The sequence below is a fragment of the Sarcophilus harrisii genome, chromosome 1 (genome assembly GCF_902635505.1).
Source record: "Sarcophilus harrisii chromosome 1, mSarHar1.11, whole genome shotgun sequence".
Classification (NCBI taxonomy): Eukaryota; Metazoa; Chordata; class Mammalia; order Dasyuromorphia; family Dasyuridae; genus Sarcophilus; species Sarcophilus harrisii.
Genome location: NC_045426.1, coordinates 675,968,791 through 675,987,773, shown reverse-complemented (window position 1 = coordinate 675,987,773; position 18,983 = coordinate 675,968,791). Strand labels below are relative to the sequence as shown.

Below are 18,983 nucleotides of genomic sequence, written 5' to 3'. Positions count from 1 at the left end.
CTTTCTTATTTAATCCTGTTTTGCAGCTAATATGGTATTTCTTGATAAATACCATTATATTTCTTCTCTGAAATAAGGGTTAATCTATTTTTCAGCATTATATATTTTACAGCAGAAAATATTTCTTCTTAGTTTTTATTGCTTACTAGTTGACAAATACCATATTGTGGTGAGAGAATAAATAAATATGATTTGCTGCTGTGTTATAACTTTTACAATATTTCACTGTTCTCTTCAAAAGTTAGCCTTTGTTATAGTCTTCTTCTTTTTCTGCTGATTTTTATTTTAGTCATTTTCATTTTGGCATTAAAAAAAATAGCAGCTCAGACTATCGCTAGAAGAATAATTTGCCTTTGGTCAATACTTGTAGCAATTATCATGCTCTCCTACAAGCTTTTCAAACAGTTTCTTACTGATCTGGTTTCTTTTTAGAGTTCAAAAAGATACTTTAAGAAGCTAAAGAAAAGATGGTTAGACTGGAGTCTTGAGCATGACCATTGAACTTATATTTCAAAGTACTCACATTAAAAAAATTTTTTTTAGATTAGCAGTTAAATTCAAAATTTCATAAATTAAGCTTGATTCAACATTTAAATTGAGTGAGAGACATTATCTTAAACATTTTAGATTGTTTTCTCAAGGAAGCAGCTGGTTAATTTAAGTTCTTTATTCAGGGAATCAAATGATGAGACTGTATAAAGGTATGTTTTCAAGCAAAGCAATGATTTTGGATTATGCTGAGTTTAAGATATTCAGTAGGCATTTATTGATAAGAGATTGGAAATAGGTCAGCAGAGAGACTAGAGTAGGAGAGAGAGATTTGAGAATCATCCTCCTATAGAGATGTTAATTAAAACTTATAAGATCACAAAGTGAAGAGGTTAGAGTTGAGTAGGCAGGACAGAAACCTGAGGGACACCTAGTAGAGACCATGATCTGGAGGAGGATCTAACAAGGAGACAGAAGGGCTGGTCAGAGAGGTATCAGGAAAGCTAGGAGAGATTTGTTATTCAAATAGTTTTTTCCATGTCCAATGATTTGTTTTTCCCCCACACCTAAGCTCAGCTTCAGATAGTGTATGTTATCCAGCACTTCCACATGCTTGTTTCGCACCAACTTCACCCTCTCTTTGAGTGAAAATGTTGCAAAGGATTAGTGTTAAATTATACAGATGAATAATATAAATGTCTTTGGTGTTGTATATATGTTTATAGTTCTCAAACTATTAGTTTTTGTTTTTGTTTTTTTAATATATGGCTATTGTCTTTACAGAGGCTATTTGCTATTAGAATAATGTGTCAAGTCTATGCTTGTGTACTTTTTTTGTCCCCAAAATCAATTGTTGGAGTTTGCTTTTAATTCTGTTTTCAGTCCTGAATTATCCTTTCTCATTCCCTTCCCCCATCTATTGAGGTATTATTAGTCATTTATTTGGATGTGTGGTTTGTTTGTTTGTTTGGTTGGCTGGTTGGTTAGTTGGTTGGTTAGTGTTTTTCTGTTTGTTTGTTTTTTTGTTTTTGCTGAGGCAATTAAGGTTGAGTAAGTGTCTAAGGCCAGATTAGAACTCGGGTCCTCCTGACTTCAGGATTAGTGCTCTATCCACTGCACCAACTATTTGCCTCTAGGTGTTGTTTTTTAATTACAAATATGTATGGTTCTACAAAACAAATTCCCAAGTTAGCAATGGCCAAAAAATGATGATAGTGATGATGAAGAAGAAGAATGGGAAGGAAGGGGAAGGAAAGTGAGTGAGTTTTGGAGTTGTGGTTAATCATTGTGCTGACTACATACTGTCTTTCAAAGTTGATTATCTTTACAATATTGTTATTGTATAAATTCAGGTTATGTTCATTTTTATTTTGTGTCAATTCATACAAATCTTCCAGGGGTTTTTCTGAAACCATACCCTTTATCATTTCTTATACCACAATCATATTTCATATGCTATAACTTGTTTCCCCAAATGATGGGCATCTTTTCAGTTTCTATTCTTTGTCACCACAAAAAAAAAAAAACTTCTATTAATATTTTTGTGCATTTCTTTAAACTCTTTGGGGTTCAGACTTAATAGTCATACTATTAGTATATTAGTACAGTTTTTTTTTTGGGGGGGGGGAGGAGGAGAGGTCTTACATAACTCCAAATTGCTTTTCAGAATAGTTGGAAGTAGTTAACAGCTCCACTAGCCATGTGTTGAAGTGGCTGTTTTCCCACAAGCCCTCCACCATTTGTCATTTGCCTTTTTTGTCAGTCTGATAGGTGCCAATAATTACCTCAAAACTTATTTTGGTTTTTATTTCTCTGATTGTGATTTAGAGAGTTTTTTCCCCCACATGATTCTTGATAGCTTAGATTTCTTCCTCTAAAAACTTCATATTCATATCCTTTGATTATTTTTCAACTGGGGAATGGCTCTTATTCTTATAAATATTGCTTTATTTTCCATATATCCTAGAATTGAAGTCTTTATCAGAGAAAAATGCTGCAAATATTTTTTACCTAATTTTTTGTTCCTCTTCTATTTTAACTGCTTTGGCTCTGTGCAGAGGTTTTTTAATTTTATGTAATCAAAGCTGTTTGACTTTTATGAACCCTTTCTGTCATTTATTGGTCACAAACTCTTTCCCATCCCAAATCTGACAGAAAATTTCCTCTAATCTCCTCTAATTTATGATATCACCTAGTATGTATAAATTAAATACTGATTTGGAGCTTATTTAGTATGCAATGTGAGATGCTGGTTGTTAACCTAGTTTCTTCAAGACAATTTTCCAATTTTCCCAATTTTTTTGTTTAATAGTGAACTGTTATCCCAATAGCTGGGTCAGTTATTGATTTTATATGCCAAAAATCTCCACAAGGAATAGTTCTATAAATAACCATTATTCTTTAAAGAAGGGAAGGGAAGAAGGGAGGGAGGGAATGCTACACAGATAGAACCTGCTCCAAGTTGGTATAATGATAAGATTCAAGTGCATACATAAAAATCCTGTTTTCACTTTAAGTGTAGAATATCAGATCATTTATTTGATAGAATTAGTGGAACCTATTTCTCCCTTCCACCCCCTTATCTTGATTACTGTTATGTGAAAATCTTGACTGATTCCCTTGTTTAAAAACAGAAAAATTCCAAACATAAACAGCAAAGAAAACATTGTATCGTTATCCCATAAAAACTAGTTAGTATAATAATAAGATCCCTTACTCAAATAATAGCTATAGCTTTAAGTATTATAAGGAATTTTCTCAATCTTTCTTTGAAGATGATATTTCAAATATTATCCCCATTTTGCAGATAATGAAATATATTTACCATTTTAGCTATGTAGCTAAAGCCATGTACATCTGTATTTCTGTGCACTGTAATTGAATGTATTTGTGTGTGTGCCACAAGTTTTTTATATGTGGTATTTGTCCTCAATGCTTCCTCTCCTCCCCCATACCAGAAGCCCTGCAAACTACATTTAGATGCCATACCTTTCTGGATTCCTGTGTCAAATACATCACTATCAATAAGAAGAATTGTCACAATAATGATTACGTCTCTGTTCATGTTAATTTTCCCCAATAGAACAATGAGCTTATTTTATTTTTGCCTGTGACCCCAGTACCTAGCATCATAAGCAGGCAGGCAGGCAGGCAGGCAGGCAACAAGCATGTTGTGATAAATACACATTTTGTGCCACACATTCTTCAATTAAGGACTGGTAATTCAGAGAAAGACAAAAACACAGTATCTTTCCTCTGGGAACATCACATTCTAATACTAGAATTGTTCTAGGTCCTATTAGAATACTAGAATTGTACTCTCTCTATATATATAGGTAATCCACGTATGGCTAATAGAACAGATCAGTTACCAAAATGTTTGCTTAACTAGATATTTTTTTTTTAGCCTATTCAGAGTGATAGATTTTACCACTTATGTTTCATTCTCTTATATGTTTGTCACTTTTAGTCTAAATGATAAGTTTGATATAAAAAATCTGAGGAGTTGGCTTCAAAGGTTTCAAAAGAGAAGTTTTTAAAATAAAAATATCACATTAAAATAGTAAAAATTGTTAGTTTAATTTGAATACATATGCTTGTAAACCAGTTTTTTCCTGTATAGGTTGTTAATTTTAGTGATAATTCTCAAACTATTTATGATTCGTCAAACAAGTTTAGCATTATTTTAGTGTGTTTTGTAAATATTCCAAAAATAGGCTCAAAACAGTTGAAAATAGTAATTTTGGTTACAATTTGGTATAATATGAATCGCATGGCTTATATTTATCCAAATGTTTTTTGGGCATTTCTTTGTAATAATACATATTTAAATAGAGAAATAGGAAGTACAAATTAATTATCAAACTCTAATTTACAGATTCCACGCTTTAATCTGTTCTTCTTGTTCTCAAATTAGACTTCCCCAGTTTTAAATAAGGGAAATGTCAGAATCAGCATAGTGGAAATTATAGATGGATAAATCTGATTTTTTTCAATTCCTATGAAACACCAGCTTGGAAGTGACAGAATTTGAAATGAAGGACAAACCTGTAGTGCCTGCCTGCCTGGAATTGTTTTAAATAAACCTTGCAGCAGAATTCTCTGAGGCACAAAATGATAAATTGCAGATTTCTTAGAATGTCTTGAGGTGTGTGCTGGTTAATTGACTGTAGCTAAAATTATTCATTTAGAATAAGTTGAGGAATGACCTTTTTTATCTTTAATATAAAGGTGTTTAGGGGGCTGTCTACCTTTTGCTTTTGTAGTAATTACCTTAAAAACAGAATGTGTCTTATTTTAAGTTCATTCCTTGGTGAGAAATAATCATCAGAGTGTTGTTATGATTCATAAATGATACTTTATCACATTAATAGAAAACAGAACCTAATCACTTTTTATAAGTAAATTTTTTGTTTCCCTGACAAAGATGAAATGTAGACCTCCTTGTGGAATGTCAATTAGAATCATATGGTCAAAGTATGTTAGAGCTGGAAGGGAGTATCCCTTAAAAATCATCTAGGCAGATGCTTGCCCCCATTTTAGGAATTAGCAACACCCACAGGTCCCCAAGGGGACTGACCTTCTTGCCTACACACAGTGAGCAAGGTAGCCAGCACTGTTCCTGGTGTTCTACTTCCTTTGTCTCTAGATGGGATACTTCACACTGGGCCTGCAACTGAATGCTCATTTTTACATATCTGTTGTCAGTCTAGCAATACAGGCTTTTAATGAGTATGCAGTAAAGGAAATTGATATATGGGAGAAAGATTTCAAAGAGCTGAAGCTTTTTTTTCCTCCATGTCCAACACTGAAGAATTATTCGGTGAAACATCTTTGATGTCCCTGTTTCCCACCCCCACCCCTGCCAAGATTTTGGGGGGGATTATGATTGCATTGACATAAAAAACCTCCATGTTAAGAAACCACTACAGATTGATTCCTTCCCCAAAGGGGGAACTTTTTAGGGAAACTCTTAGGGCATTGAGATACTAAGGGACTTGGCATGGGTTATACAGCTAGTATGTGTCAGAGCCAGGACTTTGACCTTGATTGTTCTGACTCCAAAGCTATCTGTACACTAAACTTTCACTCTCCCTACAGATACATTAGTGAAAATGTTTTATAAAATCTATAAACTTTATCCTGAGAATTTTCTGTTCTAAAATACATTTTCATTTTTTCAAGTATATACTTAGTTAAACATGTTATTCATGCCAGGTGGAACTATATATATTTCAGTCTAAAATCACCCAGTGAGTGAGCATTTAATAAGTATTTTCTATGTGTCAGGCACTGTGTTAAGATAAAAAGAGATACAAAGAAAGGCAAAAGACAGTCCTCACCTTAAGGGAGCTCCTGACTTAATGGGGGAGACAATAAAAAAAAAAATGAATAAACAGGATAAATAGGAAATGATTAACAGGGAGACGAGACTGGCATTCATAAGGGTTGAGATATGCTTATTGTAGCAGGGAAAATCTTAGTTGGAATTTGGAGAAATCCAGCAATGACGAAAGATAGGAGATGAGGAGGGAGAGCATTCTAGGTATGGGGGACAGCCAGAGAAAGTGCCTAGAGATGAAGCACATGGGATCAAAGAGTATGTGGTAGAAATATAAAGTGGAGGGGAGAGGACTAAGTTATGAGGGCTTTAAATACCAAACAAAGGGTTCTGGATGATAGGGGATCCTAGAATTTGTCAAGTAGGAGAATGAACTTCTTGTTAGGAAAAAATGATTGGCAGTTAAGTAGAATAAGGAGGGTTTGTAAAAGCAGATCAGCAGGCTGATGCAGTTGATAAGGGCCTCTTCCCAAAGAGGGGCAGCATCAGGGAAAGGGACCACACAAAAGATTTCACAAAGGCCAAATCAGTAAACCGTGGCAGCAGATTTGAAGAGACATGGGTGATGTCAGAGTTTGGAGGGGAAGATAATGAGGACAATTTGGATATAGTGAGCTAAGATGTCTGGTGTCTGCTGACATCTGGTTGGAGATGTGAGATTGGTGGTCATCAGAGAGGTTGGGGGAATGAAAGGTAGATTTCGGAATTCTCAGCATAAATTAGGGGGACTGGTGATTAAACCCATGGAAGCTGATGAGACCATCCAGTGAAGTAGTACAAAGGGAGAAGTGCAGAGTCCCCAGAACAGAACCCTGAGGACACCCATGGTGAGTTGGTATTCTCTGGATGAGGATCCTGTAGAGGAGTGATCTGATAAGTAGGAGGAAAACCAGAGGAGTGATGTCCGGAAAACCTAGAGAGAAGAGAGTTAATAGCAGTATCAGAAGCTGCAGAGAAGGAGAATGGAGATGGAGAAAAGGCCAGTGAACTTGGGTTCTAAAACATCACTGATAACTGGAGAGAGCAGTTTGGGTAGAGTAATATGGGCAGAAGCTGGATTGTAAGGGGTTGAGAGAGGGGAAAAATGAGAGGCAACTGTTAGAGGAATTTAGCTGCAAAAGGCAGAAGAGATATGAAGGGTCTCAAGTGAAAGTTTTTTTAGTTTGGAGGAGAGGTGGGCATATTTGTAGGCAGTAGAGGAGCAGTCATTAAAGAGACAAGCAGAGATAGAAAAGATAGTCTGCATCTGGAGACAAGATGAATTCCTTGTTCCATGTAGAGGAGTTAGCCTTCACATGAAAAGTGGCACAAATAGTGCCAGGTATCATCTGGGTAATGAGAAATGGGAGTGAAGAAAAGAGCTCTTGGCAAATGGCCTCCATGATGTGAGACAAAGTTTTTGGCTAAGAGAAGAGAAAAGGAGCAAGTGTAGAATAAGAGTGTTTTACTGGTGTGAGGGGTTATTCTTTACATTGGGGTTTTTGCTTAGATTCTCAGACCACTACAGCAGCTTTTTTAATAGCCAGCCATTGGCTTCATTCTTTCAGGAAGTCAGTAATATGCCATGTAATTTACTGACTGGAGTGAGACCTCTGCCAGCTTTGGAAGTTAAGCCCCCAGAACAGCCTTCAAGCAAAAGTAAAGATCCTCCCCGAGAAGAAGAAAAGGAAAAGAAAAAGAAAAAGCACAAAAAAAGGTCTCGGACAAGATCCCGCTCTCCCAAGTACCATTCATCATCTAAGTCCAGGTCTAGATCACATTCAAAAGCAAAGCATTCTCTTCCCAGTGCCTATAGAACTGTCCGACGGTCAAGGTGAGTCTGCAAAAAAAAAATTTTTTTTTTTTTTTACTTTTCTGATAATTTTAATTGGCGTGTTTCATTAAATCTTTGTAAACATAGCTCATAATAATGAAGAAAATTTTTCTTTTTATTTTCAATATATTCAAAAATAATCTTTTCAATTCCATTAATATTTATTGAGTGCTTAGTATTGGGTAGTTTCCTAAATGATACAGAGATAAATAAGACATAAAATCTGTCTTAATGAAACTTATAGGTTAGGGGAAGAGATGTTCAATACTTCCAAAAAGAACAGTTTAATAAATGGTTTAGATTTTGTCAACTCATCTATCATTAAATAGATTAATGAATGTTGTCCCATACGACGTTGCCTGGAAAATAGCAGGTTTGGGGGAGGGGGGGGAGTCCTGTAAACTCATCTTTATTATCTCATTTCTTTTGATGCCAGATATCAATACCAAAGAAATCTTTACTAGTAGAATTATAAAAAGGTATTCATTCTACATAGGAAGGTATGTGTGGTGAATGAAGAATTCATGAGGTTTTAAAAATTATTATAGAAGTGGTTTTGCTTTTTAATTTTTTTAAAATTTGGCTTATTTTTAAAGTTGGTCTTTTTTAGACTTCCCTCTGGAAGTTACTATCTTGGGGAAAAAAAGGTTCCTTGTAATGGATAGCATCAGGAGTAAGGCCCTCCTTCTCTTTAATCTAGTGATTAAAGAATTATTGGCAAATGAAATCAAATTAAAACTTCTGACAATGTAAATAAAAGGCATTCAGACTTTTATAAGTCACAATATTCAGTGATTTGTTATAAAAGTGATAGAAAGTTGGGAGGGGATCTCATATAATTCAGAATTTTATTCTTTAAACTTTTTAACTTGTGTTCCACATATTCTTTGCTTGTGTATATTTTCTTTTCAATCAAAAAAGATGGATTTATCCTGTCCTCTTTTTAAAAGAGGGCTTATTGCCCTAATATAGAAGCAGTTTAAAATTCCATGATTTAGGATAGGCACATCTAACCCGATTGTGACTCAGAACAAACCTGAAAAAGACATATAACAAACATGCTCTGTGTGTAGTAATAGCAAAGTTTGGAAGAGGAGAAAGGTTAAGTTCAAAAGATAATGACCAAACTTGCCCTTTTTGGATATTTTGATAGTGAAATGACCACTGACCACCTTTGCTGTTCCTTTTGTTTCTTTTTGAAAGCTCCTGGTGAGCATTATTGTTTTCTTTCTCATGTGAAAATACTACTTAAACAGTAGTATATGGCTGAGGATATGTATACAGATGTAGAAAAGTCTTTATAATCGTTTATAGCATGTCCAGTGGTACTCTTTCTAGAGCAACAGAGGGTTGCAGTTTATACAGCAATTTCTTTATTACAGGACTCGGATAGTCCACAATCAAAAGAACTGTTAACAATATGAATAAAATAAGATGGGTTTTTGTTGCCTAAGTATGAGAAGTTGGTCTTAGGAAAATCTTCTTTCAGAGTTAATTCAAACATCTTTTAGTAAAAATTTTTTCATTTGCAATGTTTATATTTGTTCTGCTTGCTCTGTTTAAATTAAGAAAATGATGCTGTAATTGTTATACATTTTGTTTTCCAAGTGGTTATATTTAGAAATTAAAAGTATTAATCTAAGGCTTAAGCTATAAGTTCTTAGCTTTGGTGTAATTTTATTTACTATCTATAAAACATTAAATCTAGCTTTGTTAATATATCTTAAAAGGACTTTGTGTTGATGCAGCGCTGATATAACCAAGAAGCATATCCTTAATTCTAGATTTCATCCTTTTGTGTAAATTGTTTTTTATAAGAATGAAAATATTGTATCAAAGTAATAGTAAAGCATTTCTATAACTCTAAATACCATTCTTTATAGTGATGCAAAAAAAAAAGTCACTTTGGCGAATACATCAGCAAATCAATCAGCTCATTAAAAATCATCAGTCAAATCAAGGTTTAACTAAATTGACTGATCTAAGACCATGGAGGCTTTGCTTTTTTAAGTATAAAGTGATGTCAGGAAAATTGCAGATCAACAAAAATAACCTAAATTGATGCCTTCAATAGTAAGTGATAAGGTAGACATTTTTGCTATTTAACATTTTACCAAATAATTACCCTTGAAAATGATAACTTCTCCTGTGTCTTTTTTTCCCCCTGTTTTCCATCCTATAAAGAGGGTCCCATGGTACTGAATGACCTATTGTAATCCTAACCATCCAGCAGGGGCCTAAGTGAGAGGAGCATAAGAGCCTCAGTTGTACTAAAGGGCCAGTGCTGGTTTGTAATGTTTCCAGAATCCCAGGGACATGAGTTAAGCAAGCTCTTGCTTCCCTGCCTTTAATTACCTTCTTTTATGCAGGTTCCTGTCTCAGCCTTAGCAGTATAGAATGACTGCTTTGAGATGCTTTCAGTATTCCTTCCTTTTCTTCTCTACTGGTAGCAGCCCTTGGTCACCTAATTTTCTTCATTTACATTCTACCATTACCTAAAATGTTTTTTGGAAATCTGAATAAAATAAAAATTCAACATTTCTAAAATGGGGCAGAGAGGGTCACTTTTCACAATAATATGTAAAATATTCAAAGGTGTGAATAGATTTTTTTTCTCAGAATTTATTCACCATTGATGATAATCTCAGAATTTATAAACATTTTTCATTCAAATAGTTTAATCCTTTGCAGATATATGAGTCTACATGTAACAGAATAAATAATTTAGAAGTTCTGGGCTAGTTTAAATTACATGGTGGTTCTAAAAAGAGTGCTACCAGCTGAAAATTAAAGAGTCCATTTTCTGTAATTTCTGATTAGATTGGGGATATGCTGCAGTTGAAATGTTTTCATTTTGAAATTAGCTGGTCTAAGCAATAAAGTGTGTCATGCAAAGTGAGATGTAGTCCAGCATATATTCTATTAGTAAGAGTGAGGAGTGGGGAGAGAACCCTATAACATCATTGTGTACTCTAATATTTATGAACTTATTGAAGTCCTGTGTATTACAAATTTTTGCTATAAAATACCTACAGATCCCAAAAGTAAAAATTTCATAAATGATAATGCATTTTTTTAGAAAAGTATAATGCTTCTCAAAAAACAGAATGAAAATGAAATGTTTTTTCTTAAACCAACATTAATTGCAAAGGTTTTTGTTTTTTTCATTTTTGTATTGTTTTTGTTTTCATTTTCTGAGTCTCATTTGTGCATATTTCCTTTGTCTTTTAGAATAAATTATTTTAAAAAATTTATCACACAGCTTAATAACTATTACCTAAAGTTTAAATTCTTTACTTTTAATTACTAATGTAAATTATCTTTTCAATTAAATTTTCAAAACTTTTGGTAAGAGAACTTACAGTTTTAGTCGTCCATTAGTAGTTTATAATCTCTGAATTTAACTTTGGAGCTACTCTTAATTTTGTTATCTAGATCTTGTTTATTAATATACTTAGTTCCTTGAATTTCCTGATTTTAACTCAAAAGTTTGTCAGCTTCTATGTATAGAAGTCCTATGTGATTCTATATTCTTCATGTTTATCGTATGTGATTTGTTTCTCTAAATGTTTTCATCTGAACTTCACATTTGGCTCCTTTAAATATTAAGGTAAACATCAGAAACAACCAGACTGACGCCTGCAAAAGCAGGATCATGTATTAGTTTGGGGGATCAAAGCCAAAATAGCCTATGTGATGAGCTCAATCTCCTGACCATGCAGATAGAAAGATTAAACTTATGAATAAAAATACGCAGTGTTCATGTAAGCACACGTCCTTTTGAAGCCAGACCTCTAAAGCCAATCTGTGTGTGTGTTTATATATGTAGGAAAAGAGACCTGAGCTCAGCAGCTTATTATCTAGTAAAAGAGGAACGATTTGTAGATTAAACCCACGTCCACCATTTAAATTTTAAGAGAACTAGAAGCTGAGAACATCCCCAATATTATTCTTGGTTTATTATCCTAGCGATTTTGTGTTCAGTAAACTCAGCTTAATCATTTTAAGGTCTTTAAGTAGTAATATACATTAGATGAGATTAGTGAAAGAAGTTTCGAAAGTGTTATCATTTCCTTCAAATCAAACTTTTAAAGTTTCTTTTTTAATTAAGCAAATCTCAAAATGATATTTTGTTTTATTCATTTCTAAAGTAACATTTTACCTATGAAGTTGAGTTTTTGCAGAGATTATGTTTGAAAGACTGCAAATTCAGACATTTTTTGAAAACCCCTCTATTTACTTTATTGGGTAGTTTACTAATAAGATAAAATGTCAGTTTCTTTAGCTGTGTTGTGGTTTTCAAAGATTTGGATATATGGCCATTGTAAAAATCTAATTAGTAGTATACAAAGCATGAGAGCTGCTGTAATTAATATAATACTTTAAAATATTTCATGTATTTTACTGAGCTGAATTTTTAAGTGACCTTTTCTCCAGAATGATTTGAAATCTAATGTTAGTAACTATTTCCATTTCAAATTGCTACAGAGCATTACTGGGGTACTCGTATCATACATTCACAAGTGCTAAAAGCTAAGTGACTTTGCTGATGATATGAGGGTTCTGTTAGACTTATACATGTAAGCGCTCCATAAGGTGATAATAGAGCTTTGATTAAGGTACAGAGCTTTTTCAGGATTCTAGTTAACACCAAATCTAGCACATTTTATTCTGAATGTGAAGTGTGTGCCTCCATATCACAGACCCACAGCCTCCACAGGGACACTGAGCACGGAGCCATGTCAGAGCAGCTCATCAGTGGCAGCAGCAACAGATCAAGACAGTTATCAGGCAGCCTCGACAACGAAAAGATTTGACTCCTGGAGCTCTTTTGAGGGAAAACCTGGTAAAATGTCAAGGTGTCTAACTGACCTCAACCTTTGTAATCTGTTTTATACATCTTAAGAAAGGTCTGAGAAAAAAAATTAGTTTTCTAAGTTATGAAGAATTACATGAGAGAAGAGCTTAAAACTGATTGGATACCGTAGTTTGTACCAGAAAGGGGTCTATTCCATTGCTATATTTCCTGAAGAATGGCTCTGCTTTTTCTGTCTGAAACTAGAGGGTGGAATGTGATTACAATGGTATTTTAATGCATCATTGGTCTCTGCAACAACAATATGGTTTTTTTTAATTGTAAGTAAAATGAATCAATATAGGGTCTTTTTTTTAAGTGGCAAAATCAGGCTGCTCTTCTTAGATTGTTTTCAAGTGAGTTGTTATGGAAACAAGGGAAGAGACAATTTTTTTTTCTTCAACTGATTATTGCATGTGTTCCTGAAAATGTATAATTTTATTGAATGAACAAAAAAATTCAGTAGAGAAGTCCTAAAGCCATTGTTTAGTGGCCTTATGTTAAGGACCCTGGCCCTAAAGTGGGTTAGTGTCCCAGGTGGAAGTACCGTTCACAGATTATTGTTGGTTTATGCAGGTTGTGGTACTGGATGAATAAAAGACATTTCTCTCAGACACATGAAAAGTATTGCCAAAATTTTCATTGAAGTAGATAATTTCCAGGAAGACTTATGAGCTTAAAAAAAAAGTGGTGCTTTAATGTTAATTTGGAAAGATATTCAGAATTGGGTTGAAGTATTTAGGCTTCAAGCCAAAAGAAGAGTTGGGTGTTAGAGAATTGGGTAAATTCCATGCCCCAGTGAAAACTGCTGCCAATTCTTGATTATCTTGATTATCCATACTAATGGGACAGAAGGATAGCATGAATAAATGAAATTCATAGGTAATTTCCAAACCTTATCCTAGTCTTCTCTCCAGACAAACCTTTTATTTGAAATTGCAGCAAATAAAATTAAGTACTTTGAATTGTAATGCCTTTCCCATGTCCAGCCTGTAGTAAAGTCTGCTAATAAGCAGAAAAGTTAAAAAAAAAAAAAAAAAATAGGGAAAAATGGAGCCAAAGGCCTAAATAATCTGTAACTTACATCATCAGATTTTGTATAATCGAGAATTGACTAAGCAGCAGACAGTCCCTGTTTCGATTATATATGGATTGAAAGTTCAGCACAGATCAGAAACCTACTCTATAGATTTTGTTGGTTGAGGGAAGAGGAACAGAGAAGAAAGACCTCTTATGAACCCGGAAATGGGGGTGGTGCTGGCATGGCACAGACTAGTCAATGTGAAGAGCTTTTTAATAACCACATCTTCAAGAACCTTCTGTCTAGTTCTTTGTAGGTTTAGATGATGTCTGATTACTACTGAAATGATAAATAAGTAATGTGATAGAGTCAGATCAAAACCAACAGTAAATAAAGCTACTTGATCTTCATTCAGGTCACGGTCAAGGTCGCCCAGAAGAAGAGCTCACTCTCCTGAGAGAAGAAGAGAAGAAAGAAGTGTTCCAACAGCCTACCGTCTGAGCAACAGCCCAGGAATCAGCAGGAAACGCACACGGTCCAGGTGTGTTGGGGGCAGGGAGGGCACTTTTCTCCCATTTGAAAAAGAGTTGAAATTTGTATGCCAGCTAATAATAATTCATCATTTATATATCTCTTTAATATTTCACTTATAACAAAATAGTGACTAGATGGTGTGATTACTACTTGTATGTGGTTTTTTTTTTTTTTTGTTTTTTGGGTTGTTTTTTTTTTGTTTGTTTGTTTTGTTTTATTAAATAACTTTTTATTGACAGAACCCATGCCAGGGTAATTTTTTACAACATTATCCCTTGCACTCACTTCTGTTCCGATTTTTCCCCTCCCTCCCTCCACCCTCTCCCCCAGATGGCAAGCAGTCCTATACATGTTAAATAGATTACAGTAGATCTTGGATACAATATATGTGTGCAGAACCGAACAGTTTTCTTGTTGCTCAGGGAGATTTGGATTTAGAAGGTATAAATAACCTGGGAAGAAGAACAAATGCAAGCAGTTTACATTCATTTCCTAGTGTTCTTTCTTTGGTTGTAGCTGCTTCTGTCCATCTTTGATCAATTGAAACTATGTTAGATCTTGTCTTTGTTGAAGAAATCCACTTCCATCAGAATATATCCTCATACAGTATCATTGTTGAGGTATATAATGATTTCCTGGTTCTGCTCATTTCACTTAGCATCAGTTCATGTAAGTCTTGCCAATCCTCTCTGTATTCGTCCTGCTGGTCATTTCTTACAGAACAATAATAACATTCATATACCACAATTTACTCAACCATTCTCCAATTGATGGGCATCCATTCATTTTCCAACTTCTGGCCACTACAAACAGGACTGCCACAAACATTTTGGCACATTGTATGTTTTTTTGAATCTATAATCTCATCCATAATATTAAGGACAACTTTTATAGTCCTTCAGAAAGAATATAGCTAGTGTCCTGTAAGTCTTCCAGTTGATCTTCTAATATTTCAAAGATATCATTGCAACATTTGGGGCATATATCTATTATCTTTCACATGACTTCCCACTCCTGTTTTATGGATAAGAAAACTGAGGCCCAAAGAGGTAAAATGTCTTACTCATAACTAAAACTTTTATATTGCATTATACTACTAACTTCTCATAAAAGTGTTGGGGGGGGATTGATTAAGCTGGGTTGTTAATCAAAGAAAAATAAATAATTTGGGCCAATTCTGGTAGCTGTAAAAGGCAGGAACTATTTTAAATTTCCACTTTGTAAGTGCAGTTATACCCGTCCTCCATTTGGATATCTCCATTGTTGGTCAATCTGATTAATTTATACAGTCCTTTAGTAAAGGGCTTAAAATGGGAGCATCATTCCAATATCATGAGTCTCATGGCCTCTGATGGTCTACCATCTGTGTGGCTGCAGACATGAAGAACCAAATATTCTCTCCAGAGAATGTTCTCCTTTGTTCCTGTAGAAGGTCTAAGAAATCCAATTTTTAGCATATATATAAAGGCTCTATCCTTTTCTCCTAGAATGTACCATGTGAGATTTCCTAAACATTTACATGCTGACAAAGAACTTAAAAGGGAGAAACTCTTAAGTTTTGGAAGACTTCTCCCTGATCTCAAACAAAATCGCTGCTTTTAACAACTAAATTATAAAAATTTCAGCATTATCTGTGCAGGATCCACCCCAGCATTGCTCTTGTGACTAGGAAAGGTACTGTACTTTGAGGAAGAGTGGGGCCAGATTTTTCATTTCTGTCTATAACATATTCTCTGCTCTCATGAATGTCACCCTAACTTAGGCCTAGCTGAGGTTGTTGAAGTGGCCCACGAAGGTTTCTGGCTCCCAGGTCTCTTCTCTTCTCTCATTCTTCCCCCACTTGCCAAAATGACTTAAAATGCAAATGTTACTGTATCACTCCCCTACTTAGTCAACTCTAAAAACTCCCTGTTGCTTCTAGAATAAAATGTACGTTCCCATGTTTAACCCTCTACAACTTGGCCCCCACCTGCCTTTCCAGCCTCATTATTATAACTACCCTTCACATATTCTTCAATCCATCAACCACCCTGGTCTCTGCACTGGCATCCCCTGTACCTGGAATGTGTTCTCTCCTTTGCCACATAGAACTCTCCTTCCCCTTTGTTAGAAAGATCAAAGCCCAACCCAACATTATCTTTTCCATAAAATTTTTCCTGGTTCCCCCAGCTTCAAGTACGTATGTACTACATGTACACACACATACACACACACGCACACAATTTCTTCTGTATGTTTAGCACATATGTGTATGTTGTCTCTCAGATAGAATGTAAGTCCTTTAAATACACGAGCTTCATTTTTTTGTCTTTTTATCCCCAGCAATTAGTACATGGTAAATAGTTAATAATGGTTATTGATTGATTAGTCAGCTTTATTCTCCTCTACATTCGCCTCTCAGCACTTAATTTAGTCATTATGAATGGCTTTTTTTTTTTTTAAATAAATTTCTCTGGTTTTTTTGCTAGCTTTCATTATTTTTATATTTTTGAATAATCATTAACAATATTAGTCTCTGTTCTCTTTCTTTGCTTTATCCCTCCCTGTTTTGTATCTTAGGATAATATTTATCTCATAAAAGAAACTTGGTAGAATGCATGCTTTCTTCTTTAACTTTTGAAAAAGTATTATTCTTTAAAAGTTTAGAAGACTTCTCTATCCTTGTAAAATGTAATATGTCTCCAGAGTTATATATGATTTGTATAAAGGGGCATATTATATGGAATTAATATATGACCTTTTTTCTTTAAAATGGGCTTCCCAACCATAGTTCCTTACTATTTCTTTCTTCTTAAACATTAATGCCTATTAGGCAGTTAGATGACATGGTGGATATAGCTTCAGCCTGAAGTGAGGATTGCCTCCCTAAAAAAGCATCAAAGTTATTTTACTATGGCAAAAAATCAATTGTATACCAAGTTCAACTATAATTTTTTTAAAGTCGGTTTTTACTGATGTCTAAAGATAAAAAGAATAGATCAACATAGCCAATCAAGACCTTAAAAAAAAAAAGAAAAAGAAAATCTGCAAAATCTGCAATATTTACAATATTCACATTTGATTTTGAATGTGAATGATTATTCTTTCCTTTAATATTGTTCTAATCATTGTAAAGATTAATTTTTGAGGAGTCTTCTTACTACATTCTGCATCACTTCATGTGGATCTTTTCCAGGCTTCTCTGTATTTATCACATTCATCTTTTCTTGTAGCACAACTAAATTACTGAGTTTCTGATTATTCCTTGTTTAGTCTGTTTCATTGTTCTGTCTCTGTTTTTAAGCCAATGCAAGATGGTTTTGTGAATACTATTTTATGTGAATGTTATAAAGTATTTTTTTTTTGACAATTTGATTATAGCATTACAAGTATAAATCAACTTTGAAAGTGTTATTTTAATTATGTGGCACAGTCTAACCATGAGCACCAAATATTTTCCAGATATTTAAATTCTTTATTTCTTTAGAAAACATTTTATAATTAAATTTATACATGTCTTTTATATACTTCAGTAGATTCAACCATAACTTTTTTAAGTGTTTTCATGAAATTATCCTGGTATGAGTAAATAAAACATTTAATAATAAATGAGACTGTCTGTAAGATCTGAGGGGAAATGACAGTCAAGGTCATCATGGTAATTTCACTTGGCTGTCTTCTCTCTTGCCCTCAGAGGGGCCTTGCTGCTTTTGGAATATGATTTTTTTATTTGTTATCAGTCAGTAAATTAACATGCTGGGCACAATTCTAAATAGTAGGAAAATTTTTTAAAAAGGCCCTCAAGAAACTCACATTCCCTCAGGGGAAACAATATATAAATTACCAAGTGCACATAAAGTAGATGTATAAGAAATAAATGGAAAGGTAACCTGAGAGGGGCAGTCACAACAAAGTCTAAGAATGAGAAAGGACTTCCAGCAGAAGATAGGACTTAAGCTGAGTCTTAAAAGGAGCCAAGGAAAGCAAAGGGCAGAGAAAAAGAGAAAGCCTTCCAGCCCAGCAGCCAATGAAAAGTCATGGATTTAAGAAATGGAGTATTGGGTATGAAGAGACAAGAAAGTCCATGTAGCCAGATTATAGAGAGCATGGAGGGGATTAAAAGGTAAGAAGATGAGAAGGGCTTTAAAATCCAAATAGAGTTGATATTTGATGGTGGGAGTGATAGGAAGCCACTGGAGTTCATATAGTAGTGAAATGTCATGACCAAATGCTTCTTTCAAGAAAAATCACCTTGATGTGGCTCTTTTGACAGTGAAGTGATTTAAGGCACTTCCAGTAGACTTGTAATGGAAAGTGCCTTCCACATTCAAAGAGAACTATGGAGACTAAATGTGAAACCACAGAGTTTTTGTAAAGGCAAATGTTGAAAACTTCCTTTGCATGTATTTGGAAAAATAAAAAACTATTTAAAAAAATAAAACAATAAAAAAGAAATGAAAAAAAAATCTGCTAAGGTAAAGAGACTTGATTTAAGGAAGTCAATTTTAAGGCTAATAGAAGAGTTCATGGATGGGTGGCTGTATGATTGGACATGTGGGTAGCTTTTGTGAAGGTAAAAATGACATGATTTGGCAACAAATTGAGTATGAATGAAAAGTTAAAGAAGACACTAGAGTTCTGAGTTTTGATAACTGGGAGGATGCTAGTACCGTCAATAGTAATATAAATGTTGGGAAGAGGAAAAAGTTTGAAAGGAAGGGTAATAATGAGACAATTGGCAATGTATATATCTCTGTAGCTGAGAATAGAGGCTAGAGCTGATTATCCAGCTCTGGGAATTATCTGTAGAGATGGTAATTGAACTCATGGGAGCTGATGAGGTTACAAGTGAGAAATTAATAGAAAGGAAAAGAGAAAAGGGCTCAACTTAGAGCCCTGGGAGACAACTATTGTTAGTGGACATTATAACAATAAAAGGGTCCTGCAAAGA

General features: G+C 34.3%; 1 protein-coding gene across 3 annotated transcripts in view; it reads left to right on the top strand.

Moving 5' to 3' along the window:
- Positions 1-18,983, top strand: part of SFSWAP (splicing factor SWAP) — a 108,148-nt gene that overhangs the window by 77,291 nt on the left and 11,874 nt on the right. For 2 of the 3 annotated variants that reach the window (XM_031948386.1, XM_031948387.1), the window contains exons 14-16: positions 7,378-7,643; positions 12,347-12,502; positions 13,935-14,060. In XM_031948386.1, coding sequence (XP_031804246.1) covers positions 7,378-7,643; positions 12,347-12,502; positions 13,935-14,060 — 548 coding nt within the window. The remainder of the gene's footprint in view (positions 1-7,377; positions 7,644-12,346; positions 12,503-13,934; positions 14,061-18,983) is intronic. The other variant, XM_031948388.1, reaches the window with a different exon arrangement.